Source organism: Danio rerio, chromosome 11 (genome assembly GCF_049306965.1).
Source record: "Danio rerio strain Tuebingen ecotype United States chromosome 11, GRCz12tu, whole genome shotgun sequence".
In the NCBI taxonomy this organism is placed as follows: domain Eukaryota; kingdom Metazoa; phylum Chordata; class Actinopteri; order Cypriniformes; family Danionidae; genus Danio; species Danio rerio.
The window spans coordinates 31,471,616-31,494,482 of NC_133186.1; the positions used below are offsets into that span (position 1 = coordinate 31,471,616).

Here is a 22,867-nt window from a genome sequence, read left to right on the forward strand (position 1 = left end):
TAGTAAGAGACTGGGGCTGTAATCCCAAGCAAAGAACAGGAAAACAACAGCCGAATGGGAGGGATGCTGCTGGACAGCAGAGATTAATTCTTATTCTGAGTCATGTTGTGTGCGCAATATGACCTGGCTAAATATAGTCTTTAGCCTTACAGTTCCCCTCTAATTTGCATGCAATCATTTGTCTGATTTGTATCACGGCAGAGAATCTGGACGACCAAGGTCTCGTGGGTGAGGCAGCACAAATAACGGCCTGTTGAGGCAGCGCAGCGGGAGATAGTGAGGACTTATCTTTCAGCAAGAGGCTTGGAAAATTACTGAATCCCCCCACTTTTTTTTTATTCAGCCACAACCTCCAGCGGGCCCTCCTGCTTCCTCACACAGGCGTAAATCCACAATGATCTACCCCTACTGGAATTCTAGTTCCCCAGCAAACTCATCAGTACTTGTTTGGAGGAGTGGATATCTGGAAACATGCCCTGGATGCATCTTTGTTTTTCTGGCTGGAGAGCCGTGAAAACCAGCCCCACAGCCAATGCTCTGGGCAACAGAGCATTAATTAGGCTAAAATTGACTAAGAGTCTAAAGGGAGCAAAGTTAGTCTGGGGAGAAAGACTTCATCTGTTTATTTGTACACATGGACAAATTCAAACATTTGTCTTTTCTTCATGTCAGAAGTGCACGAGCACATCAGAACTAGGATAAGTTAATCTTAAGGGATTTGCTGTATTATGCAACACTGCATCCAGTCTACACAGAATCTATGATTATAATAAGACCTATTATTTTTTTGTCATATTACGCCACTCACGTCTCGTATAGACATATTGTCACCACAAGGTTCTATTTGCGTTCTGGATGATTTTAAGATAATGAGCTACAAAGTTTTTGCATTCCGTAGCAAACAATATGTGTGTAACATTTGTTTTTTAATAAAAAGTCTTAAAAAATTTAAACAACCTATAAAAACATCCCATAATGTAAATAAGTTGTCGATGAACTTTTATTCAAAAGTTTTTTTAATTTTTTATTTTATTAGGTACACCTTACTAGTAGAGTATCTGGCCCCATTTTGCCTTCAGAACTGCCTCATCCTTTGTAGCAGATTCAACAAGGTACTGGAAATATTACTCGGAGATTTTTGTCCATATTTACATGATAGCATCACGCAATTGCTGCAGATTTGTCAGCTGCACATCTATGATGCGAATCTCCCGTTCCACCACTTCCCAAAGGTGCTCTATTGGATTGAGATCTGGTGACTGTGGAGGCCATTTAAGTACAGTGAACTCATTGTCATGGTTAAGAAACCAGTATGAGATGATTCACGCTTTATGACATGCTGCGATATTCTGCTCGAGTAGTCATCAGAAAATGGGTACACTGCGGTCATAAAGAGATGAACAATGCATAGTGGGTACTAATGGGCCATATTGTGCCAAAAAAATATCCTCAGCACCATTAGACCACCACCACCACCAGCCTGAACCGTTGATACAAGGAATGACGCCAAATTCTGACCCTACCATTTGAATGTTGCAGCAGAAATCGAGAATCATCAGACCAGGCAATGCTTTTCCAATCTTCCATTGGCCAATTTTGGTGAGCCTGTGTGAATTGTAACCTCAGTTTCCTTTTCTTAGTTGACAGGAGTGGGACACGGTGTGATCTTCTGCTGCTGTAGCCCATCCGCCTCAAGGTTCAACGTGTTGTGCGTTCAAAGATGTTCTTCTGCATACGCTGGTTGTAACGAGTGTTTGTTTGAGTTAATCTTGCCTTTCTATCAGCTCCAACCAGTCTGCACCCACAGAACATCCGCTCTCTGGATATTTTCTCTTTTTCAGACAATTCTCTGTAAACCCTATAAATGGTTATGCGTGAAAATCCTAGCAGATCAGCAGTTTCTGAAATACTCAGGCCGTCTGGCACCAACAACCATGCCACATTCAAAGTCACTTAAATCACCATTTTTTCCCCATTCTGATGATCGGTTCTGATGAACTGCAGCAGATCGTCTTAACCATGTCTACATGCCTAAATGCATTGAACTGCTGCCATGTGATTGGCTAATTCTAAATGTGTGTTAACGAGCAGTTGGACACAGTTGGTACCTAATACAGTGGCCGGTGAGTGTAGATTTACAGTAAATAAACATGCTGCTGCCATCAAACAAGCTATTTACTATTATAATTACCAATTAACTACAAAATCCCATGAATTACCTTATGAACACAGGGCAGAAATCAATAACTACGCCTGAGCTTTTTGAGGTGAAGAAGCTAAGAAGAGTGAATTTGGCGGTTGACTGGCTGGCTTACTGTCTTGGACTGACTGGAAACAAAGTCATTATTTTGATCTAAGCCATGAGAGAAATCCCAGCAGCCCATCTTTGAGTGATCTGATTACTGTCACTGCTCATTTGGAACGCTAGCGGTGAAAACTGCCTGTTGTGATGATGATGTGTTATCAGTGACTTAAAAGTTTGGGAAATAGCAAGCGACTGAATCATTTCCTCTCTTCTCGCATCTCTCAGTCCAGCCGAGTTCACCGAGAAAATGACACCTGCTATAAGCGGAAGAGGTGTTGATTGCTTTAGGGGTTTCTTTAACCCCGCTATAGGCTTGTACAGGCAGACTTGCAGGAAAAGTCTAGTCAGAGCTGTCAGCTAAAACAACCTGAGGTTTGTCCGAAATCACTGCAACCACAAAAACAGACCAAGTAAAATGGTGGAAGCATGAGTAGACCTGGGATCTGAATTTCAGACGGCCCAAAAGTAATAAATATAGATTATTTCACAACCACAACCCAGAAAGCAGACCATAAATACCAGCTTACTTGCTACTAAGAGCCTCAAATAAATGTCTGAGTGCATTTTTCAAAGAGTTGACATCTGTAACCTTTGTAAACTTTGTAAAATCAAATAACCATTTCTTCCCAGCAGACGAAGCCTATTGCCTTTTACATAGAGTTTCTGGAGAAGAGGCAGAAATTCAAAGCATAGCTCCAAAAGCAGGGAAAACAAGTTTACAAATGTTGCGTAATAGCACATTTTAACACATCTAATGAGGAACACTGGCAGCCCTGCTGAGACTAAATGGATGCACTGAGATGTATTAAAAAACTGACCCCTGCGATTTAAGCTGCTGAGATTTGGATTCAGGATCAGATGTCGAGGAAATTATATTTCGGATATGAAATACACAAGGACTTTTGGCACCAGAAAGAGGTCCGTAATCCGGCTAGATATAATTTCCCTGAATGGCTCTTGTATCTTTTAAATCCACATAAGTCCACCTTCAGTGCTCTTTAGAATAACCACAAAAACAATTAACTCAAAGACACAGGCAAGGGCGTCCTTTTGTGTCCAACCAAGGCTCCAATTGGATTTATCCCCCTGCTTTGGGGGATTATGTGATAAATTGCCCACTACACCAAAGGAGGGAGGAAAATGAGACTACTGTGTGAAACTTTTAAAGGTGATTTCACAGGGCTTGTTATGAAAACCTGTTTATTCTGGCAGAAAGAAAAAAAAAGTAGTGTAATTCTGAACCAGCAAGTATTAAGACCTACATCAATGGGAAGAATCTTGAATCTCTGATGCATACATGTGTGTATGATAATATTTGTGCATTTCTGTTTCTACATACCCACAGGTAGCCTTGAGGAAGTGAAGTGCTTGCCGCTGAGAAACCGAGTAAAGCACACTGAACAGGATTATGAAGAGCAGCCTCCAGCTAGAAAAAAAGAGATGAACAAAAATTAAATCTTACCTAAGGACTACCTGACAATTGAACATGTATTTTTTGTACACTTCAGTTATATTTGTGTTTAAAACAATGTGTATCTTTAGTTTTAAAGATGCTCTTTGTGTGATGCTACATCTGATATACACTACCTGTCTTGTCGCCTATCCAAGTTTTAGGAACAACAAATAGTAACTTGACTTCTAGTTCACCATTTGGTATCAGAAGTGGCTAACATGAAAGGCAAAGGCTTCTAGATTACACTTATTTTACCAAAATAAAATATGATCATGTCTCGATTTTTAATTATTCACTTAGGACAGTAAGGTCTGACTTTGCTTAGAAATAACAGACAGAAATAATGTACAGTATAGAATATAAAGTCATGGTGCAGTGGAAAAAACATTTAATATTGTGCATGACTCCCATGAGCTTGGACAACTGTATCCATACATCTCTGCAATGACTCAAATAACTTATTAACAAAGTCATCTGGAATGGCAAAGAAAGCGTTCTTGCAGAACTCCCAGAGTTCATCAAGATTCCTTGGATTCTTCTTCAATGCCTCCTCCTTCATCTTATCCCAGATATGCTCAATAATGTTCATGTCTGGTGACTAGACAGGCCAATCCTGGAGTACCTTGATCTTTTTTGCTTTCAGAAAGTTTGATGTGGAGGTTTCTGCAGTATTTGTAATGATTGGGATGTAGTTTAACAGATGCTTCATTGGAAAAATCAAGCTTCTGCCACTTAACCAAATGATGAACCAGAAGTTATTATTTGTTGCTCTTACAACTAGGATCGACAACAAGACTTTTGTTAGGTAGTATATAGTGCTAACAACACTATACATACTTTACACTTGAGATTATTTAAAAAAAAAATCTAAAATTAACCTCAGATTTAGTCCTATATTTGTATCTCTGTTCTCTGTATTTACATTTTAATTTAATTTTCATTCGAGTTCTTGATTTTTGTGGCAACCAGCTGATCAAGTATATGATTTATATATACAGTACACACACCTACACATATGCATACAATAAATAACATTTTTCTTCTTGTTTTAGTTCTTCTAGTTTTATATAAATCAATTAAAACGTGTTTCCATGGCAACTAGCTGATTTTTAAAAATGTTTTATTTCGGGTAAAAACCTTCATTTTTATTTTATTTTATTGATGTTTAGAGAAGTCTACAGAAGAATAGAGCAAAAATACTGAATATTTTCTGGTTACAATGAAGCAATGTGCCTCAGTTCAAGTGGTGGGTGGCATATTTACAGAGACCATAATGTTGCATGACATCATGCCATATTAACAGACCACAAGCAGCCGCTGTTTGGAAATGTTTATAATAAATGTGAGAATTAAAGCTGGGAGATATGGCAGAAAGCACATCTAATTTAAATAGGAAGAGTTTGGGTATCTGTGACCGCTGAGTGTCTTTCATGTTGCCCACAGTGGAAATTAAGCATCAGTTTCCTATTCATTTCCCTACTTCTTTCAGAATGCTAACATAAACAGGTCCATAAAATAATGGCAAGCACTAGAGGTGCTCGATTCCAGGTGTTTCAGACTTGACTTCTTGACTCTATTTAGAGTAAATCAAAACAGGGTCAGAAATAGCAGCCTGCTGTTATTATTATACACCTTATTTGTTTCCCCCTGACATGATGTCTTATACTGTATTCCCCTTGAAACAACACACAGCATAACTGTGCAAATTAGTCAAGCTTAACCAATGGCATTAACATGTGATAAACAGTTACTGTATTAACGTCATTAGCCATTGTATGCCCATGCTTAATTTTAAAGCAGTAAAAGTCACGAAGAGCAGCCATAAATGAATTGTATTCAGAATAAAATAACCTACAAGAAATAATTCTCCACATTTTAATGGTCAGATGAAGGAGCTAAATCAGAGCTATTCAATTAGTTTGTCATGGGGGCAGGTTTATGTAAAGCATCCCGAACGAAGGGCCGGAGGGGATATGACTTGCTATTTGAGTGATAACACAACTGCATATAAGAGCCAATATGCTGTATTTTTCCTTAAGTCCCCCATGTTGGCTTTTTCTATATTAAATGTTAATATATTGCATTATGAAACTACATAATTTTGTTTTTTTTACAAACATTTTTTACAAATGTTGCATTTCAGAGCACAACAAAAGCAGTGCATTGGTGAAGTAGGCTTCTTCTACATTCAGTCACATTCATATGTTACTTTGTATTTCATACAGCATAACAATTAGGGTTGCTACATATTTTATACTAGGTAAGCAGTTATTTAGAATACCTTTTGTTGCCATCTGCTTTCATGCATACATAATCATTTAAATAATAATTAGTCTAACATATCTTTTGTTTACATTGCACTGAAAGGCACGCACAACTCTAACAGTGAGATGTTTTCTACTGCGTGCGCCGGAAAAGACGCAAGCGTTTGGCTCCGCTTGTGCACGCATTGTCATATATTCTTACAGTAGAAATAACAAACTTGCAAGCGGAAAAGACATGATATGGGAACAGCCACTGCTACAGTTAATCCGGTGTGCGTGTGTATTAGCCTTGGTGTACATCCTTAGAACTTTAAACTAGCGCCAGTTGGCAACTTGGCATAACTTTGTTTAGTTGCAGCATTTTCATTTTGTTCCGTGCAAAAGAAATGCGGCTTAGAGAAGCCTTAACGATTAATCAACTGCGACAAATTAAAGCGCAGTTAATAGTAAAATCGGCTAATCATTGCATACCTATTGACGATATCATTGCATAGTACAAAAGGCCTTTTCTACAAACACATTCAAATGTGTTTGGCTGCTCGCGCCACTCGCTTATGGTGACTCACGCTCTGCGCATCCTTCAACTGCAGCTCTTGCTGTATTGAACAGACGCACATCACTTCATAACTATAGCAACCGTTTTTGACTAAACTAAATTTATTTACGTTAATGTAGGCTTATTGGCTTTTTACAAGTGTCTTAGCTATGAGTTTTTAATGATTATGCAAAGATTATAAACACAATTAGGAAGGATTATTAACACAAAGTGAAGTCTACTTGACTGCTATTGAATTCTAAAGTATGCAAAATTTGACAAAGTTTAATATTAAGTTTTTCTAAAGTTTCCGAATCCCTCACTTCCTTCCATTCACTCATCACACAGTGAACGATTTCAGACTGCAAAGCACTAAGCACATAAAGTTTCCTTTCCTCTTGCATCCTGACCATTTATCCCATTTCTTTCTATCATTCATCCATCTGCGGTGACAGAAAATGTCTAATTTGTAATTAAATGCCAGTCATGGCAGGAGCGCATATGGCAGCCTGCGGGCAGCAGAGCTCGGCTGGTGGATGGAGAAACAGACTGTGGCTTTCCTGAGTCACTTGAGAACTGCTGCTCAGTGAGGAGCACAGGCAATCTTCACAGGTGGAGATTGCTTTGTCTTTGTCCATTCTCCGATGAATAGCAAGTGCATTTGCCTGAATATCTGCAGTCCCCTGGGGTCTAAGAGACATGCTGCATGACTCCCCAGCAACACATTTATTCTGGGTTCGCAAACTGCACCACGCAGGACTCCTGCCCAACTGTACACTGTACTGCTTCTGGAGACAGACTTAATCTAGCACGAGCTGAATGCTGCTCTTTATGTATAAAATCTCAAACATGCTTTGTGACCTGTGGCAGTTGGTAATGGCCTGTCAGAAAGAAGGGTTATTCTAACACCTGTGAGTCTATGCTTATGCATGAACTGAAATACATAATGTGCTAAGAGTGTAGTTAATTACAGGTTTTGATTTTAAAATGCTCTATAATATACAATTATAGGCATATGGTATCATCGAGATCAGCCTGTTTGCTTAGGCAATTAAAGAGATATTTATGAACACACAAAAACAAACACCCAAGATGGGTTATTGAAATCTGTGTGTGTGTACTTAGTATTCTATACATTGTGGGGACCAGATGGCCTGACAGGTATTGCAATACCAGTAAATTTTAACCATGTGGGAACATGTTGAGAAGAAAGAGAGAGTATTGATTCTCTTTTAAAAGTTTGGCAGTAAATGTCACATCATATCAATATGATTGATTGAGTCATTCATTTGAATTATTTAAATGACTGATTTATTCTTCATGTAAGCTTTATTATGGCCTGTTTCCACTGAGTGGTACGGTATGGTTCAGCTAACCATACCATACCACTTTTTAGGTACCCTTAGCAAAGGGTACCTAGCTCGACAAAAGGGTACCAAAAGAGGGAGCTAGACACGCAGCTAAATGCAATTGTTTACAGAGATGCTTCACGAGCTCGTACACAAGCAGGAGATTGAAAACAAAGAAAGCGCCATTTTTAAATACACAGTAGAGTCACTACATTGTAATACTATATACATGTAATGACAAGCCCTGGTGGACTAAAGCTCAAACAAACCTTGTCATCATCTTGATGAACAACCACAAAGCCAAAAAGAACAAAGTCTGCTATGTTCTGTTTTTGTTTTACGAGGCCGTCTAAAAGTGCGAGCGGCTTCTCCAGAGAGCTTTCTGCAATTCTATATTTGATATAATGAACTTTTTGAGCTGTTGATAATAACGTGCTTGTGATTATTGAAATGCTTCTGACATCCGATCCTTTCTGAAACGGACAAACAAAGGAGAAGCTGGAAAAAACAGAGCAAATGATTCTTTAGCAACCTAAACCATGAACAAACTGCTATGTTTAATTATCATCATCGCCTTTTGGACTATTATGAACTCGGAATAAGGGAATTACTGTCTAACAGAGGTTACATGTGCTGATGAAGATTAAAGATACAGATGAGGGGTTTGCACTGACTTTAAGCTATATGTAGCATGTTGTTTTTGAACCCAAATAAGAACCAAAGGCCCATGCATATGAAACGTTTTTTGGTCTCGTTTTCCGTAAACATTTAATGTCTCGTGATTAAACAAAGGGCGACAATGTGATTGGGCACACCAACGCACTAAACGGCAGGCGTAAGTGTCATAAAAAAAAAAACGCCTAATTCTTGTTTTTTGTTTTGATGCGCGGCGTCAAAACCTTTTGCGCCAATCAGGTTGGCACTTTTGTTCACGTGCACGGAGCTGCTGAAGTTACAGTAAACAGCACTAGGAGGCGCTCAAGCTCAAAACTGTCAATGCGAGCACATTGAAATCATTTCTTCATCGCTAGAGCTGGAGCTGCTTTTTGAACCATCTATAACAACAAGCGTGTCAACTTTGTCTTCTTCTGTGTTACAAGCCGGTGTCAGAAGCTTAAAGATGTGTATCGCCATCTAACGTCAAGGAGTGATTTTGCATACTCTTCTGTTCGACGACAGTGAAAATCGCTTGGGTTTGAATCCAGAAAAACATCTTGAAAAACGCAGACGATAAACGCAAATGAAAAGCATCCCGGTGTGTACGAACCTTAAACGTAGGCTGTGTGGAGTTCTTCTGTAGTTGGTAACATTTCGGAGACTGTATGTGTTTATATAAGGTGCATTTATTGATTTATTGATTTATTATAATTGCAGACGTTACAGTAGGCTATTTTGCACTGTCATTGATCGGCAGTTATATTTAAATAATGTTCATAGAAAAGTTAGTAATGAACGTTTATACACAAGTATTTATGTGTATAAAGCCTCTGTTTTGTGAGAAGTGCTTCTCATATGATATGTGAATGATCAGTACAGCTTAACTTTGAGCGAGATTTCATCGAGCGAGAATCATGTAGACTAAAACTTTCTGTGGTACACCACACCAACTATTGGAACTCTTTTGGCAGTGGAAATGCAAACCTGATAAATGTGACCTGTACTAACCAGTACCAGTCAGTGGAAAAGAGCCATTAATGTCAGCCCTCTATATGAATGGAACATTGTATCATTAGTTGACCAGATTCATTCAAAATACAGGTTCATTTAGAAATAAAACTGTGTCACACGTTTCGAATGTTATCATTCAATTGAATGGCTGTTATCTGTCACAATCAAATAAGATTCAGAGAGGATCCAAGTGCAAGTGAATAAGTTTATTTGACGCAGTCAAAATAAACTGACAAGGTGTAATGTGTGATGCTAGGACAAAGCTAAGACCAGACTGGAAATGGCTGGAAACCAGCCTGGAAAGGGCCAAAACCCCTCTAAAACCAGCCTGGTTGACCAGCTAAAACCAGCCAACTAGCCTAGGCTGGTTTAAGCTGTTTTTTTTTCAGTAGGGCGCGGAAAACAGGGCAGGAAACAGACAGAAGAACAGGGTCCAGTGGTCTCTCCTCACGGTCCTGAGCATAGACAAACACACATGAGCATACGCAACGAACTGACAAAGAAACACAGAAGCGTCGCCCAGATATAGGTACAATAATGAGCCTCATCTGACGAGCTAATCAAACCAGCTGAGTACTGTCATAGCACGTGACCATAACAAATACACGTGGACAACCAAAACAAAACAAACCCACGTGACCAAACAGACACTCTGGAAAAGCGCACAAACATGCAACCGTGACAGTTGTCAGTGGTTATCAGCTGATAAATATATGGGCCAGTAGGGGACTTCGGCTCCTACTGGTAGGCTCAGAAGGTAGTTATCATCTATCCACATGGTTAATTAGCTATACAAACAGAGAAGACTCCAGATCCAGATCTATTTTTACATTACTGTGATGGCAGGGGTAGGGGTAGACGTTAAAAAAGATACAATTAATGGGAAAAATTTAATAATCAACATAAATTATTCACGTTAACTTCTGCCCGCACCCGTATGTGTTATATAGCTGATTAACCATGTGTATGGATAATAACAGAAGGCCCATACCGGCCCATATTTATCAGCTGATAACCACTGAAAACAGCCATTCAGTCAAGTGATAACATTCAAATCGGCTGACTGTGCTCTAACCAGAAATTCAAACTGTTTATGCTGCAGCTTTATATGTAATATTTTCATTAAAATTGAAAATCCAAATTATTTTATTGACCCAAATATTGTATAAAATAAATATCACCTTCAAATATAACTCAAGCTATTAAAAAATCACTCATAGCTCATTTGATATTAGTTGAATTATCTTCCCGTGAGGTTGAGTAAATGATGACTTAATTGTCATATATTTGAGTGAACTATCAATCTAGGAGTTCAAGATAAGACCTGAAATATTAATCACAATAGTGTCAATCATTCAAACTCATTCCACATGTTCAGTGGCTCAGAGTCAGCAGCTCAACTCGATATGTGCCACACACTGTGAAAGGCTATTTAATTAGCGTTACGATGACTTTTCCATTAAGCCTCAGGCTCAGATGCAGGTGAGATCCTGGAGATCCCAATGGGAGAAGGAGAGTGACTGTGGGGAGATTTGATGGAAGACTTTGTGTTTGGGTGCTCGTCTGGGGAAAGGGCACTAGGTGAGCTAATTAAAGAGAGATTTGTTGATGAAGAAAGAGGCCGGCCACACAGCTGCTGGCCCCGGTGACCCCCTGCTCTACACGATATCCACCCTACTCTTCTGGGTGACAGGCCGTATGCCAGCTCCAGGTGGTGAGCATCCTTTCCATAGGCCATGAACTCATCTGGAGGAAACCCATATTAGCTTTCCTTGCAGAGTCTATCCTGTCTGCAATATGTCTGCATTTAATCCTGTGATCAAATGCATATTGATAGTCTGCTGCGGCACCGGGACAAAAAGCTGAATGTTATTAAAAACAGATATTTTTTTTACCAAATTGCCAGACTAAAAGCTTGTTTGCTTGCCTCTATATGCAGACAAATAAAAGAAAGCTGCTATAATCAACTCAATTATTATGAGTCATCAGGCTAGAGGAGGTTTGGGGGACAGAGTCTCTAGAGCACAAACAAATGGAGTGTTATGCTTTGAGGTGATTTTTCTGTGACACTAATCAAAACTCTTTTCAACCTGTGCTTTATTTCGAGCGTTTCAGATGTGATAAACGCTGCACAAAAGAACATGCATGCCTCTCTGCTGAAATTCACGAGCAATTAAGTAAGTATCTCTTTGTGACTCATAAAGAGACCACATCTCAAATATGAGAAGAAGAAAAATTTAACAAAGACTGATAAACTTAATAATACAGTATCTTTTTAAGTTGGCATCCGAGCACATTATGAAACATTTTCTTTTCAAATCACGCAAAATGTAAACACGATTACAGTTAAAACTGCAAGGGCTCTTTGACATTTCCTGGTGCCACAAGGTGACACTATGATTATAACTAAATATTGACTTAAAGGTGTCTTCTAATGAAAACTTTTATTGAGCATGTGTGGTTGAGGGATGACTGGAAATTGCATGTCTGAGATATAAAAACTTCCTCCTTGGTAAATACTGGACTTTGTCAGGCTGCAATGGACATGCCCTTCAATGAAAACTCTTCACAAAGACCTAGATTACACTGACCAAATTTAGGCCCGATCCCAATTCTATTTTTTTTTAACTCCTATCCGTACTCTTCATATTGGCCCTTGAAACAGAGTGTGAAAGAGAAGGGTTTCAAAATGTACCCCTAAGAAATGGTACAGCACTACAACACCTGCACACGTCATCATATGTTATCGCGATCTCTTGAGAATGACGATGGCGACTCCTGCAATTATTCCAGCTGTTATTTTTCGGTAATTATCTTTAGGAAATTACTGAAGGCAATGATATCATGTTATCATAACGATATAATGCGTCAAAAAGCTCGTAACTGTACTGTGTATTTACACCGTGGCCAAATTCATCTATCAGATATATTAACATTACACCAGACACTGTAAAAAGGCAATTCACAGCCACTAGACTTTTCTGACATTGTATTTGAGTGTTATCAAGCAACAGATGCAGGACTGCTATACAAGATTTATCGCTATTATTATGGATTATAGATAGTGAAATTTAGCATTTTAATAGTTTTTTTAAGCATGGTGGTAAAACACGAGCACCATTATGAATGTATTAAAACATATGCTTGTTTGTTGTAAAACTTTGTAACAATGATAACAATACTAATTTGTACATCTTCCGACTTCCATGTGCAGCCATGCTGTCGTTGTACACAGAGTATTTTGGGAAATTTTCTTGCCCCTTGGTTTCAAGTGTGGTTCTGAAACATCTCAGTTATCTTGAGAATAGCTCTCTTGCTCCCCTTAGCCCTACGCCTTTATGCTAAAGAGAATTGGAACAAAAGGGAATGGCCAAGGGGTATAATTGGGATTAGGCCTTGGTGAGGATCTTTTTAATACAGTTTATTGCATCTCCTGAAAATTCCTCTAAAAATGTGCAGAAAAAAATAATAACTCAATGTCGAGTTTTCTCCAGTAGACAATTCATTGGTATTGGGATATTCCAAGCCTTAACCTTTGTATGTTGTATTTATATGAAGATGGTTTTTTGTCAAAAGTGTGCACAGTAGATAGTACTATTGAGCTGTTTTACCTCACTGAATTCTGAATCACAGACCAGATGTGTAGTTATTCTTCTACTTTAATACGTTAAATGTGTGTGTACAAAATTTAGTGATTTCATGAGGATGTTTAGGTCCAAAATAAATAAATAAATAAATAAAATAATTTATGCAATATAGTACACTGTAAAAAAAAATGCTGGGTTCCACACAATTACTTCATGCATGGTTTCCGTTACATTCGTTCTTCCATGGCGGGGCGCCACATTAAAATTCATACTCCCTTGGCTACATTACAGTTTCTCATTCAAAACAATCAGTCCTTTTTTAATAGCAGGTTATAATCGCACCAAAACCCATTAAAAGGTAAGGAAATTATAACAGCGCAAACTATTCTGTAATCGTAGTACTGCTGTGCTTCATTTGTTTAACCCTTTAGGATGACGTGCTGACTGACTGACTGACAGTTGCGTAATGCATGAGGCCAGAAAACAAGCGGGACGCCATAGCTTTCAGTTAAGATGAACACAGTTTCCATAATTATACTTTATTTATAGATAAAGCTCTATGGTTCTAATTACAATGACTTTATCTTGCCGGAGTTTATAGCCGTTTCACTTTACTTCAGGACGCATTAATGCCGCTCTGTAGGTCTATTGGAGACATTCATAAATGTTTCCAGCAAATCTAATAAATGTTGGAGACATACTCGTTACATAAACGCACTAAATCGCATTTCAGCAGCGTTTATTTAAGAACCCACAAGAAAAACTGTGCTTGAGCAGTGTATATTTTAGAGGGCGTGCAAGAAGTTGTGCACGAGCAGAATATTATTACAGAATATTAAAGATCAAATGGTTTTGAACTTTGATTTCAATCTATAATACTGATCTTATTTTTCTATGAAGGTTTGAACTTTGACAGTGTATAAACATGAGAGAAAAGTGTGAAAATGTTATTGCCTGTCTGAAAAAAAAAGTGTATAAAGTGTGTAGTGAGGGGTTTTACAGCCTAAAAACGTCTATAATAATTGTAAAAATAAAGCTGACTACTTTGCAGAGTTCCCCTATTGCGGTTTATTCCAAGAACGTAACTCCCACGAATAATGACGGACCACTGTATTGTAAAATTAATAAACCCTGATTGCTACTCTTTTCTATAGCACCACTAATATGCAACTGGTTTATTTTACTTCCCTCAGTACAATCTAGCATTTAGATTAAAACAAACAAGTGGGCAATCATATAAATGATACCAAAACAATGTGTAGCTAATCTTGAACAGCCACACTTATTACAACACTTACTGTAGCTGAGCTGGGACTCCACAACACCATCATCAAATAACCTCTGTGTTAGCATTTAATCCACAAGGCTTGGTTAACATGAACCAAAAAAAAAGTCTAGTCTGAGTCACTACAGCAAAGCGGCACTCCGCTCCGATGAAAGAAATCCTGAATCCTCCTGACAACAGCATCACAGGCGGCTCCCACATGCTAACAAACACTAATAGAACTCTTCTGTTGGTTATTAACTGATAATTGCCAGGCTTCGGAGCAATCTCTACCACTTCTTTTTTGCTCTTAGCCTCGGGGTAGAGGAAGCAGGGAGAGCAAGATAGCACAATAACAAAGCGCCAATGCTAACCTGATCACAGCTTGAGAAACAAACTGCGCTTGTATTTGTTTGACACAGCGCTAGTCCAGGCCTCATGCTGTATCGTAGCATTCTCGCTAATCCTTATGGTGTGGAGGAGAGCTGTGGATACCAGGATCCCAAAGAAATGCTGCATAATGAAAGGCTGACATGAGTGCGTTTAGCATTCTGCTACACTGCAGGATTAGTAAGAGGGAAATGGGAGTGGATTAGCCTATAGGAATTCAATACACGTGGGGAAAAGGACCGGTGGCAGGGTGGTGCGACTAAAGCACTCAAGAGGTTGTGGCAGTTTAGTCCTCAATGTGGCTAAATTAATATAAATCGCCCAAGCCCTTCCCTATAAAACAATGGTGCTGTCTCAGAGGTAGCGACGTGGCCCTGTTTGTTAGTTGTTTTTCAATATCCCTCAGTGACTCTAACGCAGATGGACGACGGGATCAAAGCTGAAATGAGCTGCAAGTGTTACGATTTCATGAGCTGGATGAAATCCAATCATTTAAATTTCACGGCCCAAGATAAGCAAAGATCAAAGTGTCAACCTGCTGTGCTATCTGTTATGCATTTTGCATAGAATATTTAAAGTAATGTGAGCAGAAGTGTAAGTTTTCAGTTGGAGCTCTCAAATGTCACCCCTCCAGTTACTGGTGTATGGTTTACAAGCTGGATAAAGGCCTGTAATAGAACATATGTCTAAGGTGCTGAGTAACATATGCGAAATACTAGGGTCATTTCACCTTAAAGAAAATCTTGTCATCGTTTTCTTTGTGCCATTTGAAGCCTATGACTTTCCCTCTCTTTATTGATGACTAACCTTCATATAATGAAAATAAATGAGAACTTTGGCTGTCAAGCTCCAAAATGGCATAAAATGATTCATTCAACTTGTGCATTATATTACATACCTTATAAAATCCCATGATAGGTAAGGGTGAGGGAAAAGACTGAATAAGAAATAAGAATACAAAATTATTAAGTCATTATTGTCTGGAAATCTTGAAATCTGCCCTAGCAGTCTTTAGCACATTTATAAAAATAGGCTGCAAGTTAAATGAATTTTATTTAACTCCAGTTCACAAGAATGGACTTAAATAATAATAATTGTTATCATTATTATTGTTTAGTTATTTATGTATTTTCTTGTTCAGCTCTCTGACTTATTGGTTTGTTTGCAGTCATCAACAGCTATTAATTAGACTATTATTAGACAATTTTACAATTAATGAGGACAAATAATGACCTAAGATTCAATCTGCTCAATTGTCTCTAGAAGTGAAGATGCACTTAAGTCATAATTTGACTACACAATAATGGACTACACACACAACACATGAACTTCCACTACCAGAATACTTTGCGATAATCAACTCACTCACACACACAGCTGTGGGTCATTTCCACTCATTACTACACTGTAAAACCCGATAAGTTAAGGTAACTCAAGCAATTTGAGGAAACCGATTTCAACAAACTCTTTAAGTTCAAAAACTATTGTTAATGAGTATGTGAACTTAATCTACTTGAGCAAATGAACCAATTTAAGCACAGTAAAACCCAATAAATGAAGATAACTCAAACCAAATGAGTTCAGTAAAACCCAGTAAGTTAAGGCAACACAAACCATTTGAGAAAACCGATTGCTATAATCCATTTGAGTTAAAAAAAAACTAATCCATAAGAGTACTGTGAACTTACTCAATTTAAGTTGAAATAATGAGGTATTTAATCAACTCATTACTTTCAACACTGAGTTCAAAACTCTTTTCAAATGAGTAGAATTAACTTTCAGTACATTTTGAGCTAACTACACTCATTGGTAACACTTTATTTTGATGGTCCATTTATTAGTAGACGTTCTACTTATACTGTTTATACTGCTAAACGTTTAACTGACTATAAGAAACTTTGCTAACCCCAACCCCAACAGCCCAACACAACCTTAAAAATAAATTGACACCCACTCATTTCATTTGATAAAGTTAACTGTTGGGTTTTACAGTGCAAGACTATATTTCAGTTGGTGTTCCCCTCTGTTTTTTTTTTTTTTTTTTTTTTTGCTTTCAAGATGCCCGTGTGTTTCCTGATTTGTCTTGCCTTGTTTTAGTTATGTTTTGTTTTGTAATAGTTTTTCATTAAATGTGTTCAATGCTGGATTTGGATCCACACTTTGTTTTTTTCCTCTGCGCTACACAACAGACTGTAACAATAATAAACTTACGGTACAAAATATCCCTATATTTTAAGCTAAAAGTTTATTACATTTTGTCCAATGTATGGGGCAATGGTGACAACAGAATACAAATATTCTTGATTTTCAAGTTGAATTTTTAATTGTGTTAGATTCACTCATTATGGACTTTGTCACAAAATACATACAAATGTGCATAACATTTAGCAGATTACCCAACACAATCTTACGGCAATTCGTAACTTTTTGATTTAGTGGCTATGTCGTTTAAATTTGTACGATCTTATTTGTATAATTTTGTACGATTTTCTCATCCCCCAAAGATGGTTGGGTTTAGGGGTGGGGTTAGGTGCCACGCCTCCTTTTCAAAACCGTACAATTTCGTATACGACTGAACTCATACGATTTCATACGAATTAGCTACTAAACTGGCAAAACGTAAAATACTTACGTTTTCTCGTGAGATCAGGCTGATTACCCCTTGCTTTATTAAACATTGTTATATATAATATGCCCTCACTGCAACTATACATTTTTTTCTATTAGGTAAAGCAAACTAAATATTGCAAATCCTTGACACATATTGATGCATTTTTTAATTTCATATCTTTATATATAAAATGTACCATTACATTTGTTGCAGCATCATGCTGTATGGCTTAAGAAGACTTGAATTATAAGCCAATTTATGTTGCAATGACAGATTGCAACAATTGATCTGGTTTTGTCAGGTTGTGTTACTCCTGTGGCCATTTGTCTGTCCTTGCTTTTTCTGATTGAACATGTTTAATTGGGATTTGTCGGGTTGTGTGGATTGCTTGGAAGTGACAAAGTATAATCTATGATTTGTATGATATGAATTAGTCTGAACGGTATCATTTTGGAGCTGGACAGACCTAGTCCCTTTTCATTTTTATGCATGAAACAAAGTGAGGGTAACTACAACACTGACAATTGTATTTTGGTGAACTAGTCTTTCAGCTTTGAAGCTATTAAATGAGATGATGTGCTTCCTTGCAACTGACATTTCACACCAGCGCTAGGCAGAATAGCGCTGTGAGTGTACCACAGTACCATCTGACATTGGCAGGACTTCACTAAACAACATTCATATTCATGTGGGCACTGATATTTCCCTCCTTATGTCCCGCTCAGTCACTCAGCACTTTGTGATGCATCCAGCTAATGCGATGAGAATCCAACACGTCTCTTCATCCCCTCGGCACAACTTCTCTGACACGCCGCGACAATCCCAGCATCGCTGCTGAGATGAAAGCGATGGACTGTCCTGCAAATAATGGGTTTGAAAAGACGAGTGGAAGCCAAGAGTTGTCAGAAGCATATAAAGCCACTGAATCTTTCGGTGTCTGTATCCATCTCTCTTTGTCTCCGCCTTTCTCTCTCTACCAAGTGGATTGTGGTACGGGGAAAAGTGGTGAGCCACCACAATCTCCGCCAACCCTTAGAATCTAATTGGAGGATGCTATTGCGAGGGACCACAGAGGGGTGTGATGGGAGGGTATCTTTAATCCTCTTGATCAGATGACATGGAACACAGAACAAAAGGTCCTCAAATCCCTACTGCGCTGAGCGGCAGGCACTGTCACCAAGCTGCCATGCTGGCTCAAGGAACGTATCCCAGGCTTTAAGCTTTAAACACCCCTTCATCCCGCACAGCTGTGCCCTCGGAAAAACTGCTTAAAATTCTCTGAATGATCATAATAATTACAAGAAACAGCTACTAATCAGGTGCTGACAAGGGAGTGGTTGCGTTAGATAGCCAAATCTCCTGCTTCACTTTCAATTCCAGTACATTTTGCCTTATCAGCCTTGAGGGACAGGTAAGGTGCAGACGAACCCACTATAATGGCGGTGGAATGCTAATGAACCACATTTTAGCAGAAGACACAATGATCCAGGTTGCTTCGGGTTCCCCGCAGAGGCCAAGTTTATACTGCGGCAGGCATGCAAAGCACTTTCATGCTGATGTGCGACCGCCGCTTAATTTGCAATTGCCCGTGTGGGGTGATCGGTTGGAGAAGACTGACGGCATAATTAGCGGAGAAAAAGACAAACTGAGGCAATTCACCGAAAGACGATTACCAGATTAAGTCCAAGATTGAGACTGTTTTGTTTCCCCTCGTTGAACTATTACTCTCGGAATGTTCCCATACTGCACTGAAAGTATATTACAGGAAGTGTTGACGTTTAAATTAGCACATTTTGTGCACCCTAAGCTTTGCTCTGTTATATTAGTCCCTGCCCTTGGTTTTCTCCATAAAAACACAGGGGGCGTGAGGGAAAGGGGTGGAGGACAAGAGTGTGACTGCTTGCTTTAAAGGCTCCGTTAGAGTACTGATGATTTCCAATAATTAGCACGTAACTGTCAAAGCTACAGATCAACCCCTTTGCAGATGACCTCGCTCTCAGACTGTGCTGCAATGCCATTTCCAGAATGAAAAGAGCAGATCCACACTGCCCTCTACTGCTGGAGAAAGCTGACAATATGGATGACAAGTCAAACCTTTGTGCTGCAAAACAAAATAATTGGGCATATAAAAGGGTCTGAATAGATTTCTGCTATTTCTCAACTGAGAAATAAAGGTGTAGTTCATCCAAATTTACTATTTTGTCTTCATTTACTCAAACCTATGATTCAAGACCTGTATTTTATAAAGAAACTTTCCATAACAGCTTTCCATATACTAAAAATCCATATATTAAAAAGCAAGATAGACACTAAAGACCAACAATTTTTTATTTTGAAGGGTCGTTTGATCCCTTTAACACGTCCCTTTAACAGTAACACTTTATTTTGATGGTCCATTTGAGTATTAGTAGACTGTCTGCTTCATTTCTGTTGATATGCTCCTTCAAGAGACATTTAACTGACTATAAAAAACTTGTTTAAGTACATGTCAACTTACACTGACCCTAACCCCAACCCCAACCTATCAATCTACCCATAATCTAATAAGAATTAGCTGGCATGTAGATGCAGTGTAATTTAAATTCAACAAACGGACTATCAAAACAAAGTGTGACCCCTTTAACATATATGTATAGCAGTATCCTTCATCCACAGCAGATCATTTTAACATCAATACTTTTAATGACAACAAATGTCTAAGACTTTTTAACTTTACTAAACTTCAAAACAAATCATTGCACATGTTACTAAAATGTATTTCATTTTAACGTTTCTCTGAGTTGGGGAAAACACTACCCAATAAATCGGTTCACAAATTGCACTGAACAATTCATTTGTGATTCCAGCTGCATCTGTTATCAATTGATCTGTTTAGAGCAAGACTATACTTAACTCATTGATTTAAAAGATCCATTCAGAGCAGGTCTTAGGTAAACGATTCACTGAATTTACAAACTGATTCAAATCCAGTGAAAAAGGAGATCCTCTCTTACATTTCTGGAACTGATGGCTCAAAAATAACATTACTAATGCTGAATTTTAAGATTATTGTAAATAAAATATAATATTAAAGGTCATATATATATTGTGACTGTTGATGTTTTTTTATTATTATTTATTAACCCACCAAATTAAATGCTTCAATGTAAACATGTCTATATCTGTGTATTTTGAACATCAAGTCAGATTAGGTTCTACTTAAAATCTAAACAAAATTTCAAACAGCACAGATTAAAGGGGTAGTTCTCCCCAAAAAAGAAAACTATGTAATTATTTGCTTACCCTTTACTTCTTTCAAACCTTTACACGTTTCTTTATTTTGTTTAACACAACAATTTTGAAGAAAGCTGAAAACTTGTAACCATTGAATTCCATAGTCGGAGAAACAAGTACTATGGAAGTCAATGGTTACAAGTTTTCAGCTTTCTTCAAAATGGAAACAGGTTTACATAGTAGCTTTAATCAAAATAGCTTTATTTGTGTTTAACAGAATAAAGAAACTAGAAAATCATCGATAATGTAGCTCAAAGTAGATATAGAAGTATTATAGATACACAGGGTTCTTCTTCATTTGTAAACACATTGTTATTCTATATTAGTCTACATGGTATATATTCACATGTGCACTCCTGAACTACAGTACCATGAATTATTAATAGTAGTTATCAGTTTACATATTTCATTACTTTTTCTTTCTTGTAAAATAAATAAGCCAATACTTTTAATATTTACATACATTAAAAATAAAGTAAAATTGCCATGAAGAACTTTATATTTTCACTGGGGTAATATTTTTTATTACTCGACTTCTACTGAAGTGCTTGATTAGCGTCCACACACAGAACAGTTTTAGTGTCGCTTGTTGCACAATCTTTCTTTAAACCCTACAAGATGGTGGATTTATGCCAATCGCGGAATCTCAAGTTTACCTGCGCTATCATTACAATCTAATATGGCTCTCATGACTTGAGGGAAGAAACAAATGGGCTAGAGCACAAAGCCAGAAAGGAATCTGGGCTTATTACTGAATTGGCCTTTCGTAGAACAAGATCTCCACACAGATGCTATGATAGCCTTGCTGCCATAGGCTATTCACATAGCGTAATGTGGTAAATCCTGGTCACAACCCTGAGGCAAGCCCATAACAGATATGTCATCACGCTAGTGGGCTGTTTGCTGGCTGCACTGAAAAACCCTGGGCTGTGATTCTCCTGGATGGTTATGACTATAGGAAATATTGATAAGGTGAGAGATAATTTATGGTCAGGCAGTCAAGGAGCTTCTGGCGATGGCACCATATGAACTGCCTGACTATATTCAAGAAATTCAAGGTGACATGGGAAACATTAAGAGTATAATACATCTAAAATGAAAAGTCTGTCATCGTTTACTCATTTACCTCCATGTTGTTCTTGAACTATGTGACTTGCCTTAGTGGAACACAAATATGAAAATGTACTTATATTACACTAACATTGAAGCTACTGGTTCTTGCATCTCGCCAAATTTAATGCAGGATCTGACATAATGCATATAATTACATATTTGAAAGCTGCAATTTTCTTTGAATAATCCATAATTGTATTAATGCTGTTTAATTAGGAAGGGCTGACATTTAAAACATGTCATTTTCATCTGATACAGTGAAGCAGTTAATTAGCATTTTTTTTCTAATGGGCATTTTGATGTCTGAATCTAAACATGGTCCATACAATGTAAAAAAAACTGTTAAATCTGTCAGAATCCCTGGATGGGTAAAAAAGATAGTTCACACATAAAATAAAAAATTACACACACTCAAGTGGTTACCGAACTTTTTCTGCTGAAACTAAACAAAGATAGTGATGCCAGCAATGGGTGATCGACCTACGCCTAACACCCCAGTATAGTGAAGGGGCACTCTACTGTCAGTGAGCGCCATTTTTGGATGAGATGTTAAACCAAGGTCCTGACACTCTGTGGTCATTCAAAATCCCATGGCACATCTCATAAAGAGTGGGGTGTAACCCCAGTGTCCTGGCCATATTCCCTCCTTCAGCCCTTACCGATCATGGCCTCTCACTCATTACCATCCACTGAATTGTCTCTATCACTGTCACTACACTCCACCAATAGCTGGTGTATGATGAGCGCACTGGTGCTATTGTCCTGTGGCTGCCGTCGCATCATCCAAGTGCACAATAGTGGTGGTGTGGAGAGAATTTACATAAAATAAAATAAAATTAAATTAAATTAAATAAAAATAAAATTTTAATTTAATTTAATTTAATTTAATTTAATTTAATTTAATTTAATTTAATTTAATTTAATTTAATTAATTTAATTTAATTTAATTTAATTTAATTTAATTTAATTTAATTTAATTTAATTTAATTTAATTTAATTTAATTTAAACAATATGCACTGTAAAACTAATTTGTACCAAGCAAAAAATAAAAATA

General features: G+C 37.8%; 1 protein-coding gene across 12 annotated transcripts in view; it reads right to left on the reverse strand.

Moving 5' to 3' along the window:
* The window catches only part of arhgef10la (Rho guanine nucleotide exchange factor (GEF) 10-like a), a 222,932-nt gene that overhangs the window by 51,561 nt on the left and 148,504 nt on the right, over positions 1-22,867 (reverse strand). For all 12 annotated transcript variants that reach the window (XM_073916824.1, XM_009306102.5, XM_073916829.1 and 9 more), the window contains one exon: positions 3,645-3,731. In XM_073916824.1, coding sequence (XP_073772925.1) covers positions 3,645-3,731 — 87 coding nt within the window. The remainder of the gene's footprint in view (positions 1-3,644; positions 3,732-22,867) is intronic.